The sequence below is a fragment of the Vigna angularis genome, chromosome 10, assembly GCF_016808095.1.
Source record: "Vigna angularis cultivar LongXiaoDou No.4 chromosome 10, ASM1680809v1, whole genome shotgun sequence".
In the NCBI taxonomy this organism is placed as follows: domain Eukaryota; kingdom Viridiplantae; phylum Streptophyta; class Magnoliopsida; order Fabales; family Fabaceae; genus Vigna; species Vigna angularis.
The window spans coordinates 31,247,034-31,265,391 of record NC_068979.1 but is presented as its reverse complement, the minus strand read 5'-3'; the positions used below and the strand labels follow the sequence as shown (position 1 = coordinate 31,265,391).

General features: G+C 34.1%; 1 protein-coding gene across 4 annotated transcripts; it reads left to right on the top strand.

The window, feature by feature from the left end:
- Nucleotides 1–402: 402 nt before the first annotated feature.
- LOC108335516 (cyclin-J18) lies at nt 403–3,036 on the top strand. Of its 4 annotated transcripts, none has more exons than XM_052869099.1 (9): nt 403–860; nt 942–1,028; nt 1,105–1,287; nt 1,393–1,491; nt 1,581–1,598; nt 1,790–1,860; nt 1,943–2,069; nt 2,151–2,211; nt 2,340–3,036. In XM_052869099.1, exons 2-9 carry the CDS (start codon nt 963–965, stop codon nt 2,420–2,422), a joined length of 708 nt encoding a protein of 235 aa, XP_052725059.1. In that variant the 5' UTR covers nt 403–860; nt 942–962; the 3' UTR covers nt 2,423–3,036. The 4 variants fall into 4 exon arrangements, with proteins under 4 accessions (XP_052725059.1, XP_017427032.1, XP_017427031.1 ...); XM_017571543.2 differs by having other exon boundaries at nt 1,105–1,491; nt 2,340–2,433; nt 2,775–3,036; XM_017571542.2 differs by having other exon boundaries at nt 1,105–1,491; nt 2,340–2,433; nt 2,772–3,036.
- Nucleotides 3,037–18,358: the final 15,322 nt, after the last annotated feature.

Here is an 18,358-nt window from a genome sequence, read left to right as displayed (position 1 = left end):
CTTTTTGTATAAAAGCAATTTAGATTTCTAGTAATATATTCAAGTAGATAAAATATTAAACTTATTCTTATTTAATAGTTAAATTAACATCAAATTTGATTAAAGTAAAACTTAAGCAAGATAAATGCTCTAAATATAATTATACAAAAGTATTTATCAAAACACCCCAAACTTAAAGTTTTGCTTGTACTCAAGCAAAATAAGTCTAGAACACGATCACACAAGATTGGAATTGGAGCATCTCAATCCCAACATTTGCTTCTTCATTTCAAAAGATCGAACCCAAAAGTTTCGTAGAACATAATCACACACTATGGTGCTTTCTCCAATTATCAAAAACAGACTAATGAGCATGGCATACAATCATTAAGAAAACCAAGAACACTTATGCCTTCACATGTATGGTGTTTCTCTCGAGCACACATGTGTATTGGGTAAGTTTATCACTCAATCTTCGGACATTGAAACAGCACAATGTAATTTTGATTTTCATTCCTAAAGAAATCATAATATCACAGACATCACGAGATCAAGGTCTTCAAATGGTTGTAACTTGACTGGCCAGAAAGAACATTGATTTTTCTAGATAATCAAATTAGCACCAGTTGAAGGAGAGGTTTTTTTCTTCAAGATTCATTCATCATTTCCACTTTCTCAAGTCTAAGAACCACTTTTGTTGAAAGTATCCAAATTTCCAAGAATTACGAAATTAGGACATTTAATCCACATTTTGAACAACCTAAAGGAAGAGGGCATGCAGGAAACCCCATCATGAGAAAGAGTCATCAACAGATGATGCTGATCAAAACAATTTCTAGGGAGAACTCAATATCTTCAGCTGGAGCAGTGATGAAGAAAAGGTAAATTACAAAAAGCTCTATCAAGTTTTGTCTCAATTCTTTGATTTCCATGCATTGATCCAATCCAGAAAATCATATCAGGACAAATTTTGTGAAGAATTAATGGAAGAGAGTAAGATAGAGATGGATCGGGTCCCCCTGGTTGAGTTTTTCATCCAGTCTGCTGAAGTAACCTCTTTTGCTCTTTCACTCTTTCTTCTGATGTTTCTCTCATCTAATCCTGTTTCTGTAATTGCAATGGCAGCGCCTCCAAGTTTCCCCCATTGTTAAGTACTCTGCATTCTCCTTCTTAGCCGATCGCTTCGTTCCATTTCTTCCAACCTTCATACAAGCTGCTGGAACTTCCTCTTCAAGTTGGCTATTGCGACCTGTCACCCAGAGTACCTTGCAGCTGTTTGCGCTTATTTCTCTGTGGATTTCTACCAAAGTGCCTTCCTTTGTTGCTTCTCTCTTTTCATTCGCCACTCTGTTACCCTTCTTTTCACATCGCACTCAAAAATCCATTCATGTATTCATGCATTCATGCATGCAGATACACAATTCTCGACCACTCTCCGTTGCATGTTTCAAGTCCTTGGCTGACACTTCCATCCAGGAGCAGCACTTCACTACTCGTAATTTCCTTGAAGCAGTAAGCCACCCAATTCTCTCTTTTCTCATAATCATCACCATTTTCTCCTTTTTCTATCCTCTCACTCTTTTACCTACTTTTTTCTGCAGGAGGTCCTCTTCATGCAGGTAACTTCAACTCTCACTCTTGGGTTTGTGTTTTTTTTTTTCACATACCATGATCATGTGGAAAATTATACGCAAATATAAGGTCTCGATTGCAGTTCCCGAGACCACCAAAACTTTTGTGTTGCAATTGATATCAGTATTATGAACTTTTGGAGTTGAGCTGATCCTGATACGGTTTGGCACTCCCCCAGGTTTTGAATTTTGAGATTGGTACAGCAAATATTGCTTTCTTCTTCCTTGAAGATCTTTGGGTTCAGTTCAAGTGAGTCTCACTCATTTTTATCTCTATGCTTGCACTCAGTCGTCTTCTCATTGATTTCACGCTTTTGAATGGTTGAGAACAGGGGAGTGGCCAAAGTTGGCGAATTGATTAGCATTGAAGTTTGCATGGATATTATGGATCTTTTATATGAAAAAGAGGAGATGTCGGTTCATTTTAGGTCCCCTAAGTCCCTTGCTGCGTCAATCTTGGTATATTCCCTACTACTTATTTCAAAATTCCAGATACTATGAAGTTATATACTAATGCAAAGTTCTAACATACTTCTGCAGGTTACGTCATACCTAATCACGGTCCCTAAACAGAAATGGGAGTTTCCTGTTCTTGCATGGGGTAAGAAAGAGCATCTGGGCTCTCTAATATAGTTTTCCTGTTTAATTTTCTATCGACTTTCTAACACGATCATATGAACAAACTTTTTGCACTGATCATGGCAAGTAACAAAAGGATTTTGTTGTCAGTAAATTTTGTGACCTCATGTAAGGAAGATGATATCACAAGATTGGTGACCAAGATTCTCAAGCATGTTCTCCGTCCTTCCTGAGATATGATCAGGTAAGTGGACTTCGACAGAATGAATCACTTTTAATATCTGAAATCTGGCCCCCATCAGTGCACTATGCAATTACTAAATTTTGTTGAATTTGATAGTTAAAATCAATTGTCTGCATAAAGTGTGCATATTATTATCCAATGAAAATAGTTTAATGAAGCTGATTGAGTATAGTATATCGAAAATGTGGATTCTTATTCTAACTCCTGTCTTCTGGTTTATTTATCCTAATTATTTACATGTATGATGACAGTCTTTAATGAAATGATACATGATATTCTTAGCTTAATTGTGTTTTGGATAACTTGTATAATTCTCTGTTGTGTGAATGGTACTGAAGTAGGTGGCGGCAAAAAAAATTAGTCATTCAGGATCGCAGAAGAGTTTGAGGATAAATATGTAGCCATATATCAAAGAAGAACATTCAAAATTAAAAAATTGAAGAGATAGTACTCTTCCATTCACCAGTTAGTAATGGAAGACATTGTGCTACATATGACCAGCTATTATGCTTCAATTACTTGCAAGTGGGTTACGTCTTTCTTTTTAGATGAACTTGGTGCTATCTTTTTTTCAGAATTCATTCATCAGTTACCTAAAGAGAAACCCATGACACAATGATGCTCATCATACTACAATTTTTCACATCAGCTTTCGAGTAAACGGTGAAGACTATATTGTATAATGGTAGTAGAGAAAAGTTTAAGTACTAAAACTTAAAACAAAACTTATAGTGATTAAAATAAGAAGGATGTTATTTCTATACAAACAAAACTTTTTAATTACGTTTGACTAGTGAGGCAGAGGTATTGGGCCATATGTCCCTACTGAATTCCAGCCCATTAATGGTCATTGTTTTTTACACCCCCATAGTTTCCATGGACACACCCATGGAGATGGTTAAAAGACCAAACTGTGCCCCTTTCACCACTCTTTGCCACTGTTGTTGTCGCCCCTTACCGTCACCAACCCTTGTCTGTGCCTTGTGTATAGATGAACTTAAAAAATAAAGTGTTTCATAATAACCTGAAATCACTTTTACATAAAAATAAAAGGAAACAACTTTTAAAGTCGAAAACTGATTTTTGAATTTTACAATTCGGGAATAAAATTAATTTAAAAATAAAATAAGTTTTTAGGTTATATAACTTGAAAGTCAACTAAGCTTTTATATGGTACAAGTCAAAATTTTAACTTGTTTAATCAGAGAACTTTTATATGTTAAAAAATAACTTAGGAATTACATCATCGAAAAACAATGTTTTTAGGTTTAATTATTTTTTCATTTTGTGATAAATTTAGAAACCCTCAATATGGCAATTATATTATATTTTCACCTGTTGTCACATATACTTTCTTTCCAGCTATCCAAATGAAGAAAATTTTCCTAGAAGATTTTTTTCTATTTGCAAAAATTATTCTTAAAGCAAACTGAAATTCTAAAATTCTAAAATATAAAACCAAAAAAAGAAAGCATTGCATGAATAAGATAATTCTTTTGAAGGAGAAGTTAAATAAAGAAATGATAATAAATAAAAAATGTTGACAACACATTCTTTACTGTGTTTTTTAAAAGAAAAATCAGTTAATTGTTTAAATTTATTTAAAATCACAATTTTACATGTCGCACTTCTTATTTATTGGTTTTCACTCTCAATTTTGTAATGTTTTAAAAAAATCTAATAAAGATTGTGTAGAAAAAAAAGAGTTAAAAAGTGATACTAAGACTTTTTTAAAATTGTATCTATATGTTCATATAAACTCTAAAGACTCTTATTCTGAAGAGGCATGGTATAAGGTGTTAAATAAATAGCCAATACAAATATTTTCTCAATATAATATCTAAAATCAGATCACATTTCCTAAAAAAAAAACTATATAGAACAACCAAAAGGTGAAATTCAACATTTATATAACAAACAAGGAGTTTAAATGCAACTTAAATAAAAATTAGAGTTAAAAACATTTTTTTCTACATTTTCAGTCCTTTCCATACTTTATGCTTTTTTGTACTTCATCCCTCTACTTAAGTAAGCATAACACATTGCATTCATCATTTTATTTTGTCCCTTTTCAAACAAAAATTCCACTTGTACAACAAATATATATATATATATATATATATATATATATATATATATATATATATATTCTTTTGCAATTAAAAGAATTAGAAATAGGAATGGAAAGAATATCATAAAATAAAAACCGAAATAAAAAAATAATAATATATATATATAATAAAAGCGTTGTATAAAGTGTTTAAAAAGAAACAATCATCCTCAACTGAAATACTTATTCTCATGTTCCCATTATATCCTACTAAAATAAATGAAAGTATGGGTTTAATTGAGAGAATAAAAGATTGTGTTTTTTATAGTTGAGCGAATGGCTAAATTGGGAAGTAAAATTACATGAAATGATAAGATTAAATAGTGAGTGTGTGAAGATGATGAATTGAAAGAAGTATGATGAATTGAAAGAAGTGTGTATTTATTGCATGAGAGATTTTTTTGTTGAAAATGCAAAATTGAAAGAAGAGGAATTGAAGTCCTTTTAAAATTGAACTTTATAGTCTGAAAGTTGGTGTCGGTGGTGAATGAAAAGTGAGGACAGAAGAATTAAGGGTCCCTCAACCCAATGCTTCTTCCTTTTCAAATATATATTTCACCACATCTTTTTTTCCAATATACTTTCTATTGCTTTATTTGTTCCAACACCACCCCACCAAAACTATACCCCTATACTCTTATTATTTTATTTACATACATCACATTAAATATAAATAACATTAAATATTATATTGATTCTAAATTTATTATTTTAACATTTTATGTAGAAGGTAATTAATATGTTTTTTAGTCATTAAGTTTAGATAAGAAATTGAAATTTGTTTTTGTTCAATGATATATTTTGATTTCTAAATTTAGAAAATAGATGGATATAGTTATTCTAATTTAATTCAATGATAACATTTTTTTTACGTGTTAAATGATTTTTAGTATTTAGATTTAAATATGTTTAAATAATGTAAATAATTCAAACATCGTTTAAATTAAACTATATTAATGTTTTTTATTAAAATGAATTTTAATTTTACTTCTAAAAAAATAAAAACATTTAATCTTTAATATAAGTTTTTTATGATTTATTAATATTTAATTTGTTAAAAATGTATATATAAGTGTAAATATCATATTAATAGACATGAGAAATATATAAGAAAAATTTTCGCAAAAATTATATTTTAAATTAAAGATAATATAAAGTCTCTTATACGAATTTAGCTTACATTTTATTATTATTATTGTGTATTCGCTATGAATTCTCCTAAAAAGATTATCATAATCTTCCCATTTATTTTCTTTAACCTCACAAATAATCGAAGGTTCATGAAAACCACCACTTTAAATATAAAAGAAAAAATGTATAATAAGAAAAGGGAATCTTTTAAATAATAAAATGATAGATAATGGGGACAGAGTATGGTAGGAATGATTGTTAAAGGCTGTAGCAAAACAAAACCAATTTAATATTAATTATGATGGTTTTCACGTGTGATGGGATTTACTTTTAATTTTAAAAGTAGTAAGCAATTCAAACACAGTCTCCTTTTTTAAACTTTAGCAAATCAATATTGCACGATATTAAATTAATAGATTTATTCTATTTCACCATTTCAGTTTTATCCCTTTGAGTCATTTCATTTGACCTATCTTTGGAAGCTCGAACATGTTCATCAATGCTACCTTTTTGAACAAAAATCTAAACCCAAACATTTGTGTAACAGTTGTTGTTGCTGTTAAAAATGTGAAGCATTCCAGAAATAGTTAGAAGGTGAGAAAGAAGCAAGGAAGAAAGTCCAGCTGTTAAATGAGAATAGACCACACTTCCACACACATGCTGGGGACACTATGCTTCTCAACCTACCAACACCAACAACAGCATCCTAGGACACCATCCAATTTTCTATAAATTTTCACACAAAAAAGCTTACGTTTTCACAACATCATCACTTAATTTTATGTTTTTATCACATAGGAAGTTAACTTTCAAGAAAGACCACAACTAGATAAATTAAATGGTCCACCACTTGTGTCAGTGATCATTTCATTCAAAGATTTCATTTTCTTATTAATAAAATAAAAATTAGATGATCTTAGACCACAATTGAATCCATTTTAATCAAAAAATCTACCTCAAAACTTATAAATAAATATAAAAATAAGATAAAAAAAATAAGTAATTATATTTATTAAATATTTAAGATTTAATTATGATAACCGATCCGTAACTAAGGTCTTGTTCTTTTGAGGGGATTTAAGAGGATTTGAAGATAAATTTTTTTATCTTTTATTTGAGTGAATTTGGAAGTAAATGAGACTGAATTTGAAAATAAAATTTGTGAGAATTAATATAGAATTGTATTGACGTGACAAATTAAAAAAAAATATTTCCAAGTTCACTCTCATTTACCTCCAAATTCACTTAAATAAACGACAAAAAACATTATCTTCAAATTCCCTCAAAAAAAACAAGGTCTAAAAAAATGTAATTTTCGAGCCTAATGAAACAATTTAAATATATATATTTTTTATTTTTTTAAAACATTTTTTAAAAATAAAATCATAACAAACAAAACTTCAAAACCAACAATATGATTTTTCAGTCCTTCTACGTTTTATTATATAATTCAAAATCATGTGACTTTTTTTTATCTTCTTTCTCATTGTCTTTTCATTAAATTTTGTTTCCTAAACAAAACAAATGGTTAATGGATTACACTAAAGTTGTCTGAGATAATTAATTTGTAACAGAGACACATTCACAATACGTGTTGAATCGTACGAAACAGATACAGCTATTTCGTCTTTATAACCAAACCAAGTGGATGCCTTCATTGCAACCAAAGAACTTTCGATAACATTTTATTTTCAAAAGTAATCCTTTATTTCGTTTTAAACTGACATACTTCTATGGTTAAAAAAGATAAATGAAGCTTACATCACTTAAATAATAGCAGAAACTATAATATATAATCAGATCATAAAATTTAATAATAAATAATAAAAATAAAATGTCATTTTCGTAGAAGTTTTTCGAAAATTTGTGTAATTTTTTTACATTAATTTATGTGGGATGATTAATCAATGAAAAAGTACTTTCTAGTTCAATTTTGTCATAATCGACTTAGAATTTCTGTTCTTTTAATTTTCCTTTTGTGTACGTATTCTGCTTTTTTTGACATTTTCTCTCAACATAGTTAACAATCGTGTGCACCTACTCTTCTCCATTGCCCATAACAAGTTATTCATCATCGTTTTGTTCTTAATATTACGTACAAGTAGATATCTTTTCATTCTAGTTGTTCCATCTGTGATATAGTTATAAGATGTAAATTAATAATATATTAATTTGAATACATACTATTGAGCATTAGTATTTTAATAATTTTAGTAAATTGTTAGTTGCTATTTTATAAATCATTTTAGAAGTTTCATTATTTATTTATTGTATGTATTTTATTATAAATCATTTTATTATATTTCCATTTTCGTGAATATATTCTTCAAATTTTAAAAAACACACTGGTTTTCAAAGTTCATTAGGTTTTTCAAAGTTAAAAAGTACTAAGTCTATATATTTTTATTTTAAGATTAAAGAGTATTTTATCAATATAAAAACACAGGAACATTGATTGTGTTAACTATAAAAAATAGATATTAAACCATAATTTTTCCAAACATTTAAAGCTAAATCCATTTATTAGTGGGCTGATGAAGTCGTTGGATGAATCCTTTTATGAATTATGAAAGGAATGATATTTACAAATTAAAAGTATTAAACGAAGGTTCACTTATATATAAATACCTTTCTAGTAATAATATGTGTATGTACATTTTTTAACCTTTATAAACTATAAAGAACAACAATAAAATATCTGATAGGGTATTTTTTGTTACTAAACTAATAAATATTATAATTTTATATTTGAATAACAAGATTAATACTCAACCCACGAGTGATTATTTAACTTATAAATTCAGCTTTAATATCTTTAATAATAATTAGAATGTATTATGAATCTAACTATCTTATTCGTGTGGTTACAACTAGTTTATTTTATAAGATCTATATTGAAATTTTGAAGTGAAGTTTTAGATTTTCTTAAATAAATAAAAAACGATGGTTGAAGTTAGGAGATGATACATGCACGGTGGTGGTTAACAGAGTTATTGTAATATTATAGGATAAGACGAAGATGAGTTGTACTTTTCCTGAACACATACCTCATAACTTAATGTTTTTACATATTTCTCATAAATCATTATACTCCTCAATTATGCTATGAATTTTTTTTTTTATATTAACTAGGTCTGGTCAACGTATATTTGTTACACTATTTCATTTTTTTTATATTTTTATTTTGTCACCAGAAATATATAAATATTAATGTAGGAAGAAGCACCTCAAGCAACCTCCTTCCCTTGTTCCATATGAGTGGCCGCAAGTTTAGATATAAAAAAATATAACTTATTTTATAATTATACGATGTTAACAATAAATTTCAAGTTTAAGACATCATCAGTGTAAAATAAAATTTAAATTTATTTATATATTTTAAATTAATTTTATTATTAGTTGAGATTTCTGTAACATCCCAATTATATAATAACCAATATTATATAATAAAGACGTCAACATTCAAATATAGAGAACAGTCAGAATATGACGTGTAATTTAATTGTTAAATTACAATCATCCAAATAAAATGAGCGAAAATTTAAACTTGAACAGTTGAAAGGATTGATCACTACAAGTGTTCAATCAGGAGATTTCTAGGAAGACTACTCTGCAACATCAGCAACCTCTAGCTCTTGATCCAAAGGACTCTCCTCGACAGCATCTGCTCCCATCCAAGTGGATGATCATCGCCAAAGAAAGATATCCAAATTGGCACACAACACAAACAATGCAAGGGTGAGCTAGATATAAAAAGCATGTTATACATACAACACAGTTAATTCATGCAATCATTCATAGATTCATATAAAAGAACAATTAAAGCATACTCATTGATCCATATTTCACATATTTCCATGACATGTAAACATTCATCCACACATGGTAAACTGACATCACAAGACTTGTTACTTTATACCCCGACTTGTTCCTTTATAAACCGACTCGTCCGGACTAGAATGATTACCGAGCTATGGCGAGTCTTGCACTCGTGGTGGCTTTATGAAACTTGGGCACTCCCGCCCTGGCACTCCCGCCTTGTGAAACTTTAGGCACTACCGCCTGGTGGAACATTAGGCACTACCGCCTGGTGGAACATTAGGCACTCCCGCCTGGTGGAACATTTGGGCACTCCCGCCCGGCCACAATCACGAGATTAATCCGTTATTACTCACCTTGGATCATATGGAAGCATCCAAGACTAGGACCTCCTGCTACTCCTCACCACATGTTCAATCCTCTCTACATGAGAAGAAAGACCATTGGAGATTCAGGATGACCCCCAAAACTGAGCTACCATGTAATCATTCTATACAACCCCAAAACACCACCATGTATCCTCTCCTTGAGGATCATGGAATTACGTCCATGAATCATACTGTTACCTTGAACCTTAACCCAAGCCATGAATAACCAGATATCACTATATTATCACAACCAATCCAGCATACCTCATACATTTACATACTTCCCACATAAATCACATCATACTATGCATTCCAACATCCCACATACGTAAAAATCTGTTAAGCAAACAACATTAATCAATCCAATACACATTACTAAACAATAACAGTCTCAAGAGAACCACTAAACAATACAAATCCCCGTAACTCATACTTAGACAAAGAAAATGGCTTTGAAACCATCACCAACAGTTTCGGAAGGGTCCAAAACCTCCAAAACGACTTAAGAAACGTCCAAAACGGACACCCGGAACCCCAAAAACTATCAAAAACAAAGACAAAGTCACTTTTTCCGAACACCTCGCGCCCGGGCGCCAAAAAGGGGCGCTTGGGCGCGACTTTCTGCGAACATCTCGCGCCCGGGCGCCACAAGAGGGGCGCTTGGGCGCGACTTTCTGCGAGACTCTCGCGCCTGGGCGCCACCGGGGGCGCCGGGCGCGAACCAGAAGTCGTCCAGCCCCATACCAGTTGACAGCAACCATTTTGCACCTGTTTTGATCAGTTCGATGACTCTAACAAGTCACAAATGACTTACCTAAGATATCCCAATAACCCACATGTACTCAAAATCCTTACTCCCCAAAATCACTACCTCACTTCATCTCAAAGTGACCCAAAACTCTATCAGCTTGTTCAAAACAGTGTATACTTTCATTACCTTCCACTTGATCACCCCTCCAACAGAATACAAATATCAACATACCAATCTCAAATATCATTTCAACCCAACCACATCCACAGTCACAAATTTCCAGCATACAATTCATACAAAGATCAACACATGTATTGTTCATACAACTCATAGAAAAAGATCTAGCTCCCCTTACCTCTTGAAGACTTCCTTAGATCTTGAATCTATTTTCCTCAAGACCTGCAACTGCAACTTCAGACGCTCTCTGCTTCACCTCTTCTAGATCTGCAGCAAACCTCTTCACTCTTCCAGAAATTCAGAATCAGCATCCAACACCCTTCTTGAATTTATCTCTCCCAAGACTTGCAGCACTAAGGCTTCTTTGCAGCTCCAGTAACTCTGAACTTCACCTCTCTCCCAGATTCAGTAACAAGGCTTACCACTCCTCCCGGATTTACAGAACCCAAAACCTCCTCTGAGTATTTCTGAAGTTGGTACAGCTTCCCATGGGTGCCCTTTGTACGGCTGGAAACGGGAGAAGGGTTCCCTCCCTCTGCTGCTCTCTCTCTCCTTCTCACATGCTAATAATGAGAGCCCCCTTTTTGCCAAGCCTCCCCCGTAAAATGCCCCCTTTCCTTTTCTCCCTTCCTCCAATAATTCCACTCCAATCATGCAAGTGGGTGTCCCCCACCACTAAGAAAAGAGGCCCTTACATTCTCCCCAACAACAAAAATTTCCGTCCTCGAAAATTAAGCCTACCGGAACAAGTCGAGATAAGTTTCTCTTTGTTCAAACCATCTGTTAACATAATCTTACCTTTAGATTGCCACTATAACTCAAAACCACAGCTCAAATAGTCTCCTTCGCCCATTGACCCAGTCTTCCCATTCCAAAGCCATTAATACTTTCTCACTTTAAAGTTGACCCTGTAGCTTGCAACCGAAGGTTCACTTATCTTCCTTGCCTGATACATGTTTCTTTCACACATAAACTCACTTCTGACTCTTGAAGATTACTAAACACTCCTAACTCATGACAACACCAATACTGTTTCAAAGAACTCGTCCCTCACAAAATACTAATCCACAATTTTGAAAGCTCTTCATGCATACCTATTACTGACAATAACATGCTCACCATCATCTGCTGCGCTACTCTGATCCTCATACTTCCTTACTCACCAATTTACTTAAAACAACACTTCCTTCATGACAACTGTAACCAGCAAAAGATCACCCTCGAAGAACCTTTCTTAGAACTTTTATGACCTTACTAAAACTCTGAAAACTCTTCCCTTGCATAAAAGCCTTGTCATTCCATTTCCTTAACACTGTTTTCTACTCCACAAAACGACCATGCCCGAAATCACTCCTGATTGTCAAGACTTATACTAGACTATGCCAACATATCCTCTATTTCTCTTCTGCGATTCCTCAACCTTGTAGTTCTCCCTATGATTATATTGAGTCCAAATATTATTGCTCTAACTCAACCTCCATCTTCCTCTTGCACTACACGACTTAAACAGGAACCACCCAAAAATTTCGGACGCAGGTGTTGCCTAAGACCCCACTCCAAAGTGAATTCCACTTCTTCAAGTTATAAAATCCCATACTTGTTGTAGAAAACCAATCAAAACCCTTCCTTTGAATCACACCTCAAACTTACGAAAGAACAACATCATCTCTTCTTCATTTACAATTTGCAGACATCTTGAATTCTCATAACACTTGCTTCGATCTTTCGCTCAACTACACTTGATGCACCACCTTCATTCTCCTTCCTTGTCAAGGAACCACTCCATATAAACTTCAAACTTGAGCTCTTAGATTAACTCCACAAACGCCACATCCCTCATAATTCTTCTTGCACTCATCCCGTCCAAATTAACTTAAAACCTTCTTCTTCAAGGATTGTCCTCTTCAACTCGGAGTCGTCAAAATAAAAACCCTATCTTTAATCCTCTAAACCTCAAGATACTCTTAACCAATAATACCAATCCTCTGACCTTATCTGAACTTACTAACTTACTGCCTTCTGCATTCCATCATTCAATATCCACTTCTCTCTTGATCAAACTCAGCCGAACACTAAACATCACCATAAAACCATACCCAAAGAAAATTAACTTTATCACAACATGCAACTTCATAACTCTAAACATCTCAACCAACCCAAATTTCTCTGATCATTCTTGATACCCTCTTTAGCAACTTATACTACAACCACCCTTTATCATCTGTTCTAAAACCTTTTTTTTTTCCTTAACATATAGTTGAGCCAACTTTGTCATAGACATTCTCAAATCAATTGCCAAGAAGTGAGCAATCTTGGTCAATCGGTCCACTATTTCCCATATTGCATCATGCTTCCGAATAGTGCGTGGCAAATGGGTAACGAAGTCCATCGCGATGTTATCCCATTTCCACTCTGGAATCTCCAACGGTTGCAACAAACCTCCAGGTCTTTGATGTTCTACTTTTGCCTTTTTGACAAATTAAGCAAGAAGCCACAAACTGTGCTACGTCCCTCTTCATACCCGACCACCAGAAGGACTTCTTGAGATCTTGATACATCTTCGTCATACCTGGATGCATGCTAAAATGGCTTTTGTGACCTTCTTCCATGATTAACTTCTTCAATCCTGAGCTGCTAGGGATACATACTCGGCCTTTGAATCTCAAAATACCGTCGGTCCCTAAGACAAAAATCTTTTCCTTGTTCAGTTCCAATCAAACTAGCTGACGTCTCGAGTTCAATATCCTTCGACTGCTCTTCTTTAACATTCCTCAACAAGTCATTGGATACCACCAAATTACTGCATCTGATGCTGTCAGCTTCAAATTCTACTTGTAACCTCAAATCTCTGAAACTTGCTACCAGCTCTAATTCTCTGATCATCAATGAAGACATATGTACTGCCTTTCTGCTCAATGCATCTGCCATTACATTGGCTTTCCCAGGATGGTATAAAAGATTAAAGTCATAATCCTTAAGGAACTCCATCCATCTCCTTTGCCTCATGATAAGCTCCTTCTGATCAAAGAGACATCTCAGGCTCTTATGATTACTGAACACCTGAAATTGCACACCATACAGGTAGTGTCTCCAATTCTTCAAAGCAAAAACTACAGCTGCCAACTCCAAGTCATGAGTAGGGTAATTCTTCTCATGAACCTTGAGTTGTCTTGATGCATACGTCACTATCTTCTTCTCCTACGCCGCATGATTTGAAACCTGAGTCGCTTCCATAGGTGATAACACTAAGAAGCAACCATCATCATCTATGAGGTCTTGTCTCAAGACACTGATTGACAGAGACATACCTTCGTCTTCATCATTTGAAACCTTTCATCTTAGCCTATGCTCAAACCTTTCTTCTATGTGAACTACTAATCTTGAAACATCCAACTAAACTTGACTCTGAATCATCCACTTGTTGAGAAAACTTGATCATCTCCTTCAAATTTTTCACTTAAGATCCTAACAATACATCATTCTTCTTCAAAGACTTCATGTTCTGCCTTATCTGACTGCCTCTCGAAATATTCTCCTTCTACTTCCTTCTTGATACTTGTTCCCCTTAATCCACTATAGAATTTCCTATTCCTTTCTTAACTTAAACTTTAGGTCATCCACCACCTTCTTATTCAGATTCCAACCATCACTGATACCTAGATTCATGTTACCAATCTCTCACAACATCACTCCCTTTTTCACCCACACTCCCCTTTCTTCTGACTACTGACGTCACTGATATACTAAACCCAACTCATTTATCAAACCTTGTTACAACCATGCTTATCCAAAGCTTCTCTAAATCTAATCTCTGAACTTCTTGCGAACGTACGATATAAGATCTTCTGACTTTTTTTTTTTCTGAAATTTTCTTCACTCATAACATTACTTCTAAACTCCAATATCTTCACTCGTCCTCCGAAGCTTAACTTTTAGTCTTCTAACTCCTATCTTCGAGACAAGAACTTGTCTCAAAGGCTTAAACCAATTCCAATAAAGGTATACAACTCAAGTTGCACTTGAATATGCATTCCTCTACTACTATCGAGCACAATACACTACCACAAAAGCAAGAGCAAGACAGGAATTTCTACAAGAAACAACACTAAAACTCTAACTCATTCTTACCTCAAACCGTCAGATTTAAGAAAGGAAAACCATCTATGGTAAAAGTCATGAGTGTGCACCCTCATTACTCTTATCAAGACGTTTTCTGTTCTTAAAACTTCTAGTTAGATACACACCTTACTATATAGACTCGGGGGAAATGGTAAGTCATACCATTTACACTCAATTCTTCACAGAGAAGACATGGCAAACCCACAACCTATAGGTTTCTAAGGAAGAACTGCTCTGATACCATTAATGTAACATCCCAATTATATAATAACCAATATTATATAATAAAGACGTCAACATTCAAATATAGAGAACAGTCAGAATATGACGTGTAATTTAATTGTTAAATTACAATCATCCAAATAAAATGAGCGAAAATTTAAACTTGAACAGTTGAAAGGATTGATCACTACAAGTGTTCAATCAGGAGATTTCTAGGAAGACTACTCTGCAACATCAGCAACCTCTAGCTCTTGATCCAAAGGACTCTCCTCGACAGCATCTGCTCCCATCCAAGTGGATGATCATCGCCAAAGAAAGATATCCAAATTGGCACACAACACAAACAATGCAAGGGTGAGCTAGATATAAAAAGCATGTTATACATACAACACAGTTAATTCATGCAATCATTCATAGATTCATATAAAAGAACAATTAAAGCATACTCATTGATCCATATTTCACATATTTCCATGACATGTAAACATTCATCCACACATGGTAAACTGACATCACAAGACTTGCTACTTTATACCCCGACTTGTTCCTTTATAAACCGACTCGTCCGGACTAGAATGATTACCGAGCTATGGCGAGTCTTGCACTCGTGGTGGCTTTATGAAACTTGGGCACTCCCGCCCTGGCACTCCCGCCTTGTGAAACTTTAGGCACTACCGCCTGGTGGAACATTAGGCACTACCGCCTGGTGGAACATTAGGCACTCCCGCCTGGTGGAACATTTGGGCACTCCCGCCCGGCCACAATCACGAGGTTAATCCGTTATTACTCACCTTGGATCATATGGAAGCATCCAAGACTAGGACCTCCTGCTACTCCTCACCACATGTTCAATCCTCTCTACATGAGAAGAAAGACCATTGGAGATTCAGGATGACCCCCAAAACTGAGCTACCATGTAATCATTCTATACAACCCCAAAACACCACCATGTATCCTCTCCTTGAGGATCATGGAATTACGTCCATGAATCATACTGTTACCTTGAACCTTAACCCAAGCCATGAATAACCAGATATCACTATATTATCACAACCAATCCAGCATACCTCATACATTTACATACTTCCCACATAAATCACATCATACTATGCATTCCAACATCCCACATACGTAAAAATCTGTTAAGCAAACAACATTAATCAATCCAATACACATTACTAAACAATAACAGTCTCAAGAGAACCACTAAACAATACAAATCCCCGTAACTCATACTTAGACAAAGAAAATGGCTTTGAAACCATCACCAACAGTTTCGGAAGGGTCCAAAACCTCCAAAACGACTTAAGAAACGTCCAAAACGGACACCCGGAACCCCAAAAACTATCAAAAACAAAGACAAAGTCACTTTTTCCGAACACCTCGCGCCCGGGCGCCAAAAAGGGGCGCTTGGGCACGACTTTCTGCGAACATCTCGCGCCCGGGCGCCACAAGAGGGGCGCTTGGGCGCGACTTTCTGCGAGACTCTCGCGCCTGGGCGCCACCGGGGGCGCCGGACGCGAACCAGAAGTCGTCCAGCCCCATACCAGTTGACAGCAACCATTTTGCACCTGTTTTGATCAGTTCGATGACTCTAACAAGTCACAAATGACTTACCTAAGATATCCCAATAACCCACATGTACTCAAAATCCTTACTCCCCAAAATCACTACCTCACTTCATCTCAAAGTGACCCAAAACTCTATCAGCTTGTTCAAAACAGTGTATACTTTCCTTACCTTCCACTTGATCACCCCTCCAACAGAATACAAATATCAACATACCAATCTCAAATATCATTTCAACCCAACCACATCCACAGTCACAAATTTCCAGCATACAATTCATACAAAGATCAACACATGTATTGTTCATACAACTCATAGAAAAAGATCTAGCTCCCCTTACCTCTTGAAGACTTCCTTAGATCTTGAATCTATTTTCCTCAAGACCTGCAACTGCAACTTCAGACGCTCTCTGCTTCACCTCTTCTAGATCTGCAGCAAACCTCTTCACTCTTCCAGAAATTCAGAATCAGCATCCAACACCCTTCTTGAATTTATCTCTCCCAAGACTTGCAGCACTAAGGCTTCTTTGCAGCTCCAGTAACTCTGAACTTCACCTCTCTCCCAGATTCAGTAACAAGGCTTACCACTCCTCCCGGATTTACAGAACCCAAAACCTCCTCTGAGTATTTCTGAAGTTGGTACAGCTTCCCATGGGTGCCCTTTGTACGGCTGGAAACGGGAGAAGGGTTCCCTCCCTCTGCTGCTCTCTCTCTCCTTCTCACATGCTAATAATGAGAGCCCCCTTTTTGCCAAGCCTCCCCCGTAAAATGCCCCCTTTCCTTTTCTCCCTTCCTCCAATAATTCCACTCCAATCATGCAAGTGGGTGTCCCCCACCACTAAGAAAAGAGGCCCTTACAATTTCTAATACACTTTTTCATACCAAAGTATATATATATATATATATATATATATATATATATATATATTAATTGTGTATAACACTATACATTAATGAATAATATCATAATGATTCGATAATAGATACAATAATATGTTCAAAAAATAATAAATCTTGTTATACTAAATTTTATTAAGAATTCTAATACTGTATTAAAAAGTAAACTTTAAATCTTAATTCAACCTATAAAACTGATTTATATATATATATATATATATATATATATATATATATATATATATTCTAAATTAACATTATTTATAATCAAAACTTTCTAACATATAAAAATAATATTTAAAAATAAAAGTTTACGTTTTTTATTTTGGACTTATTTTTCATTACTACTTAACATGGCAAGAGTGAACGTCTATTGGGTTACAGTGAACAAGAAATAAAATTCACTTCATATCATCCAAGTAATCAATTTTTCTACAAAATAAAGTAATGCAACTATATATATATATATAAATAAGAGGAAAACAATTTTAAGTTCTTTGAATCTTGGTTTTGATTAACTAAAAAATATTGAGCTAAAGATTAAAAAATATTTTCTAATTTCTCTGTTGTAATTACGGGATTTGGAGAAGTGCCTGGAGTTAGGGCTGGGCAAAAATAACTGATTTGTACTGTACTATAGTTAACTATATTATATTATACTTAAAAAAACTGATCCACTTTTACTAAAAGTTGAGTATACTATTTTATGGTTTAGTTTTTAAAAACTGAACATATAACAGTTTCGGTTCAGTTAAATGTGAGA

Bases quoted from the DNA above. Each gene is read 5' to 3' on its own strand.
- LOC108335516 (XM_017571543.2), top strand. From the start codon at position 963: ATGGAAGAGAGTAAGATAGAGATGGATCGGGTCCCCCTGGTTGAGTTT. The intron at 1,861-1,942 runs GTGAGTCTCACT...GGTTGAGAACAG, and splicing joins GATCTTTGGGTTCAGTTCAA to GGGAGTGGCCAAAGTTGGCG. The intron at 2,070-2,150 runs GTATATTCCCTA...ATACTTCTGCAG, and splicing joins CCCTTGCTGCGTCAATCTTG to GTTACGTCATACCTAATCAC.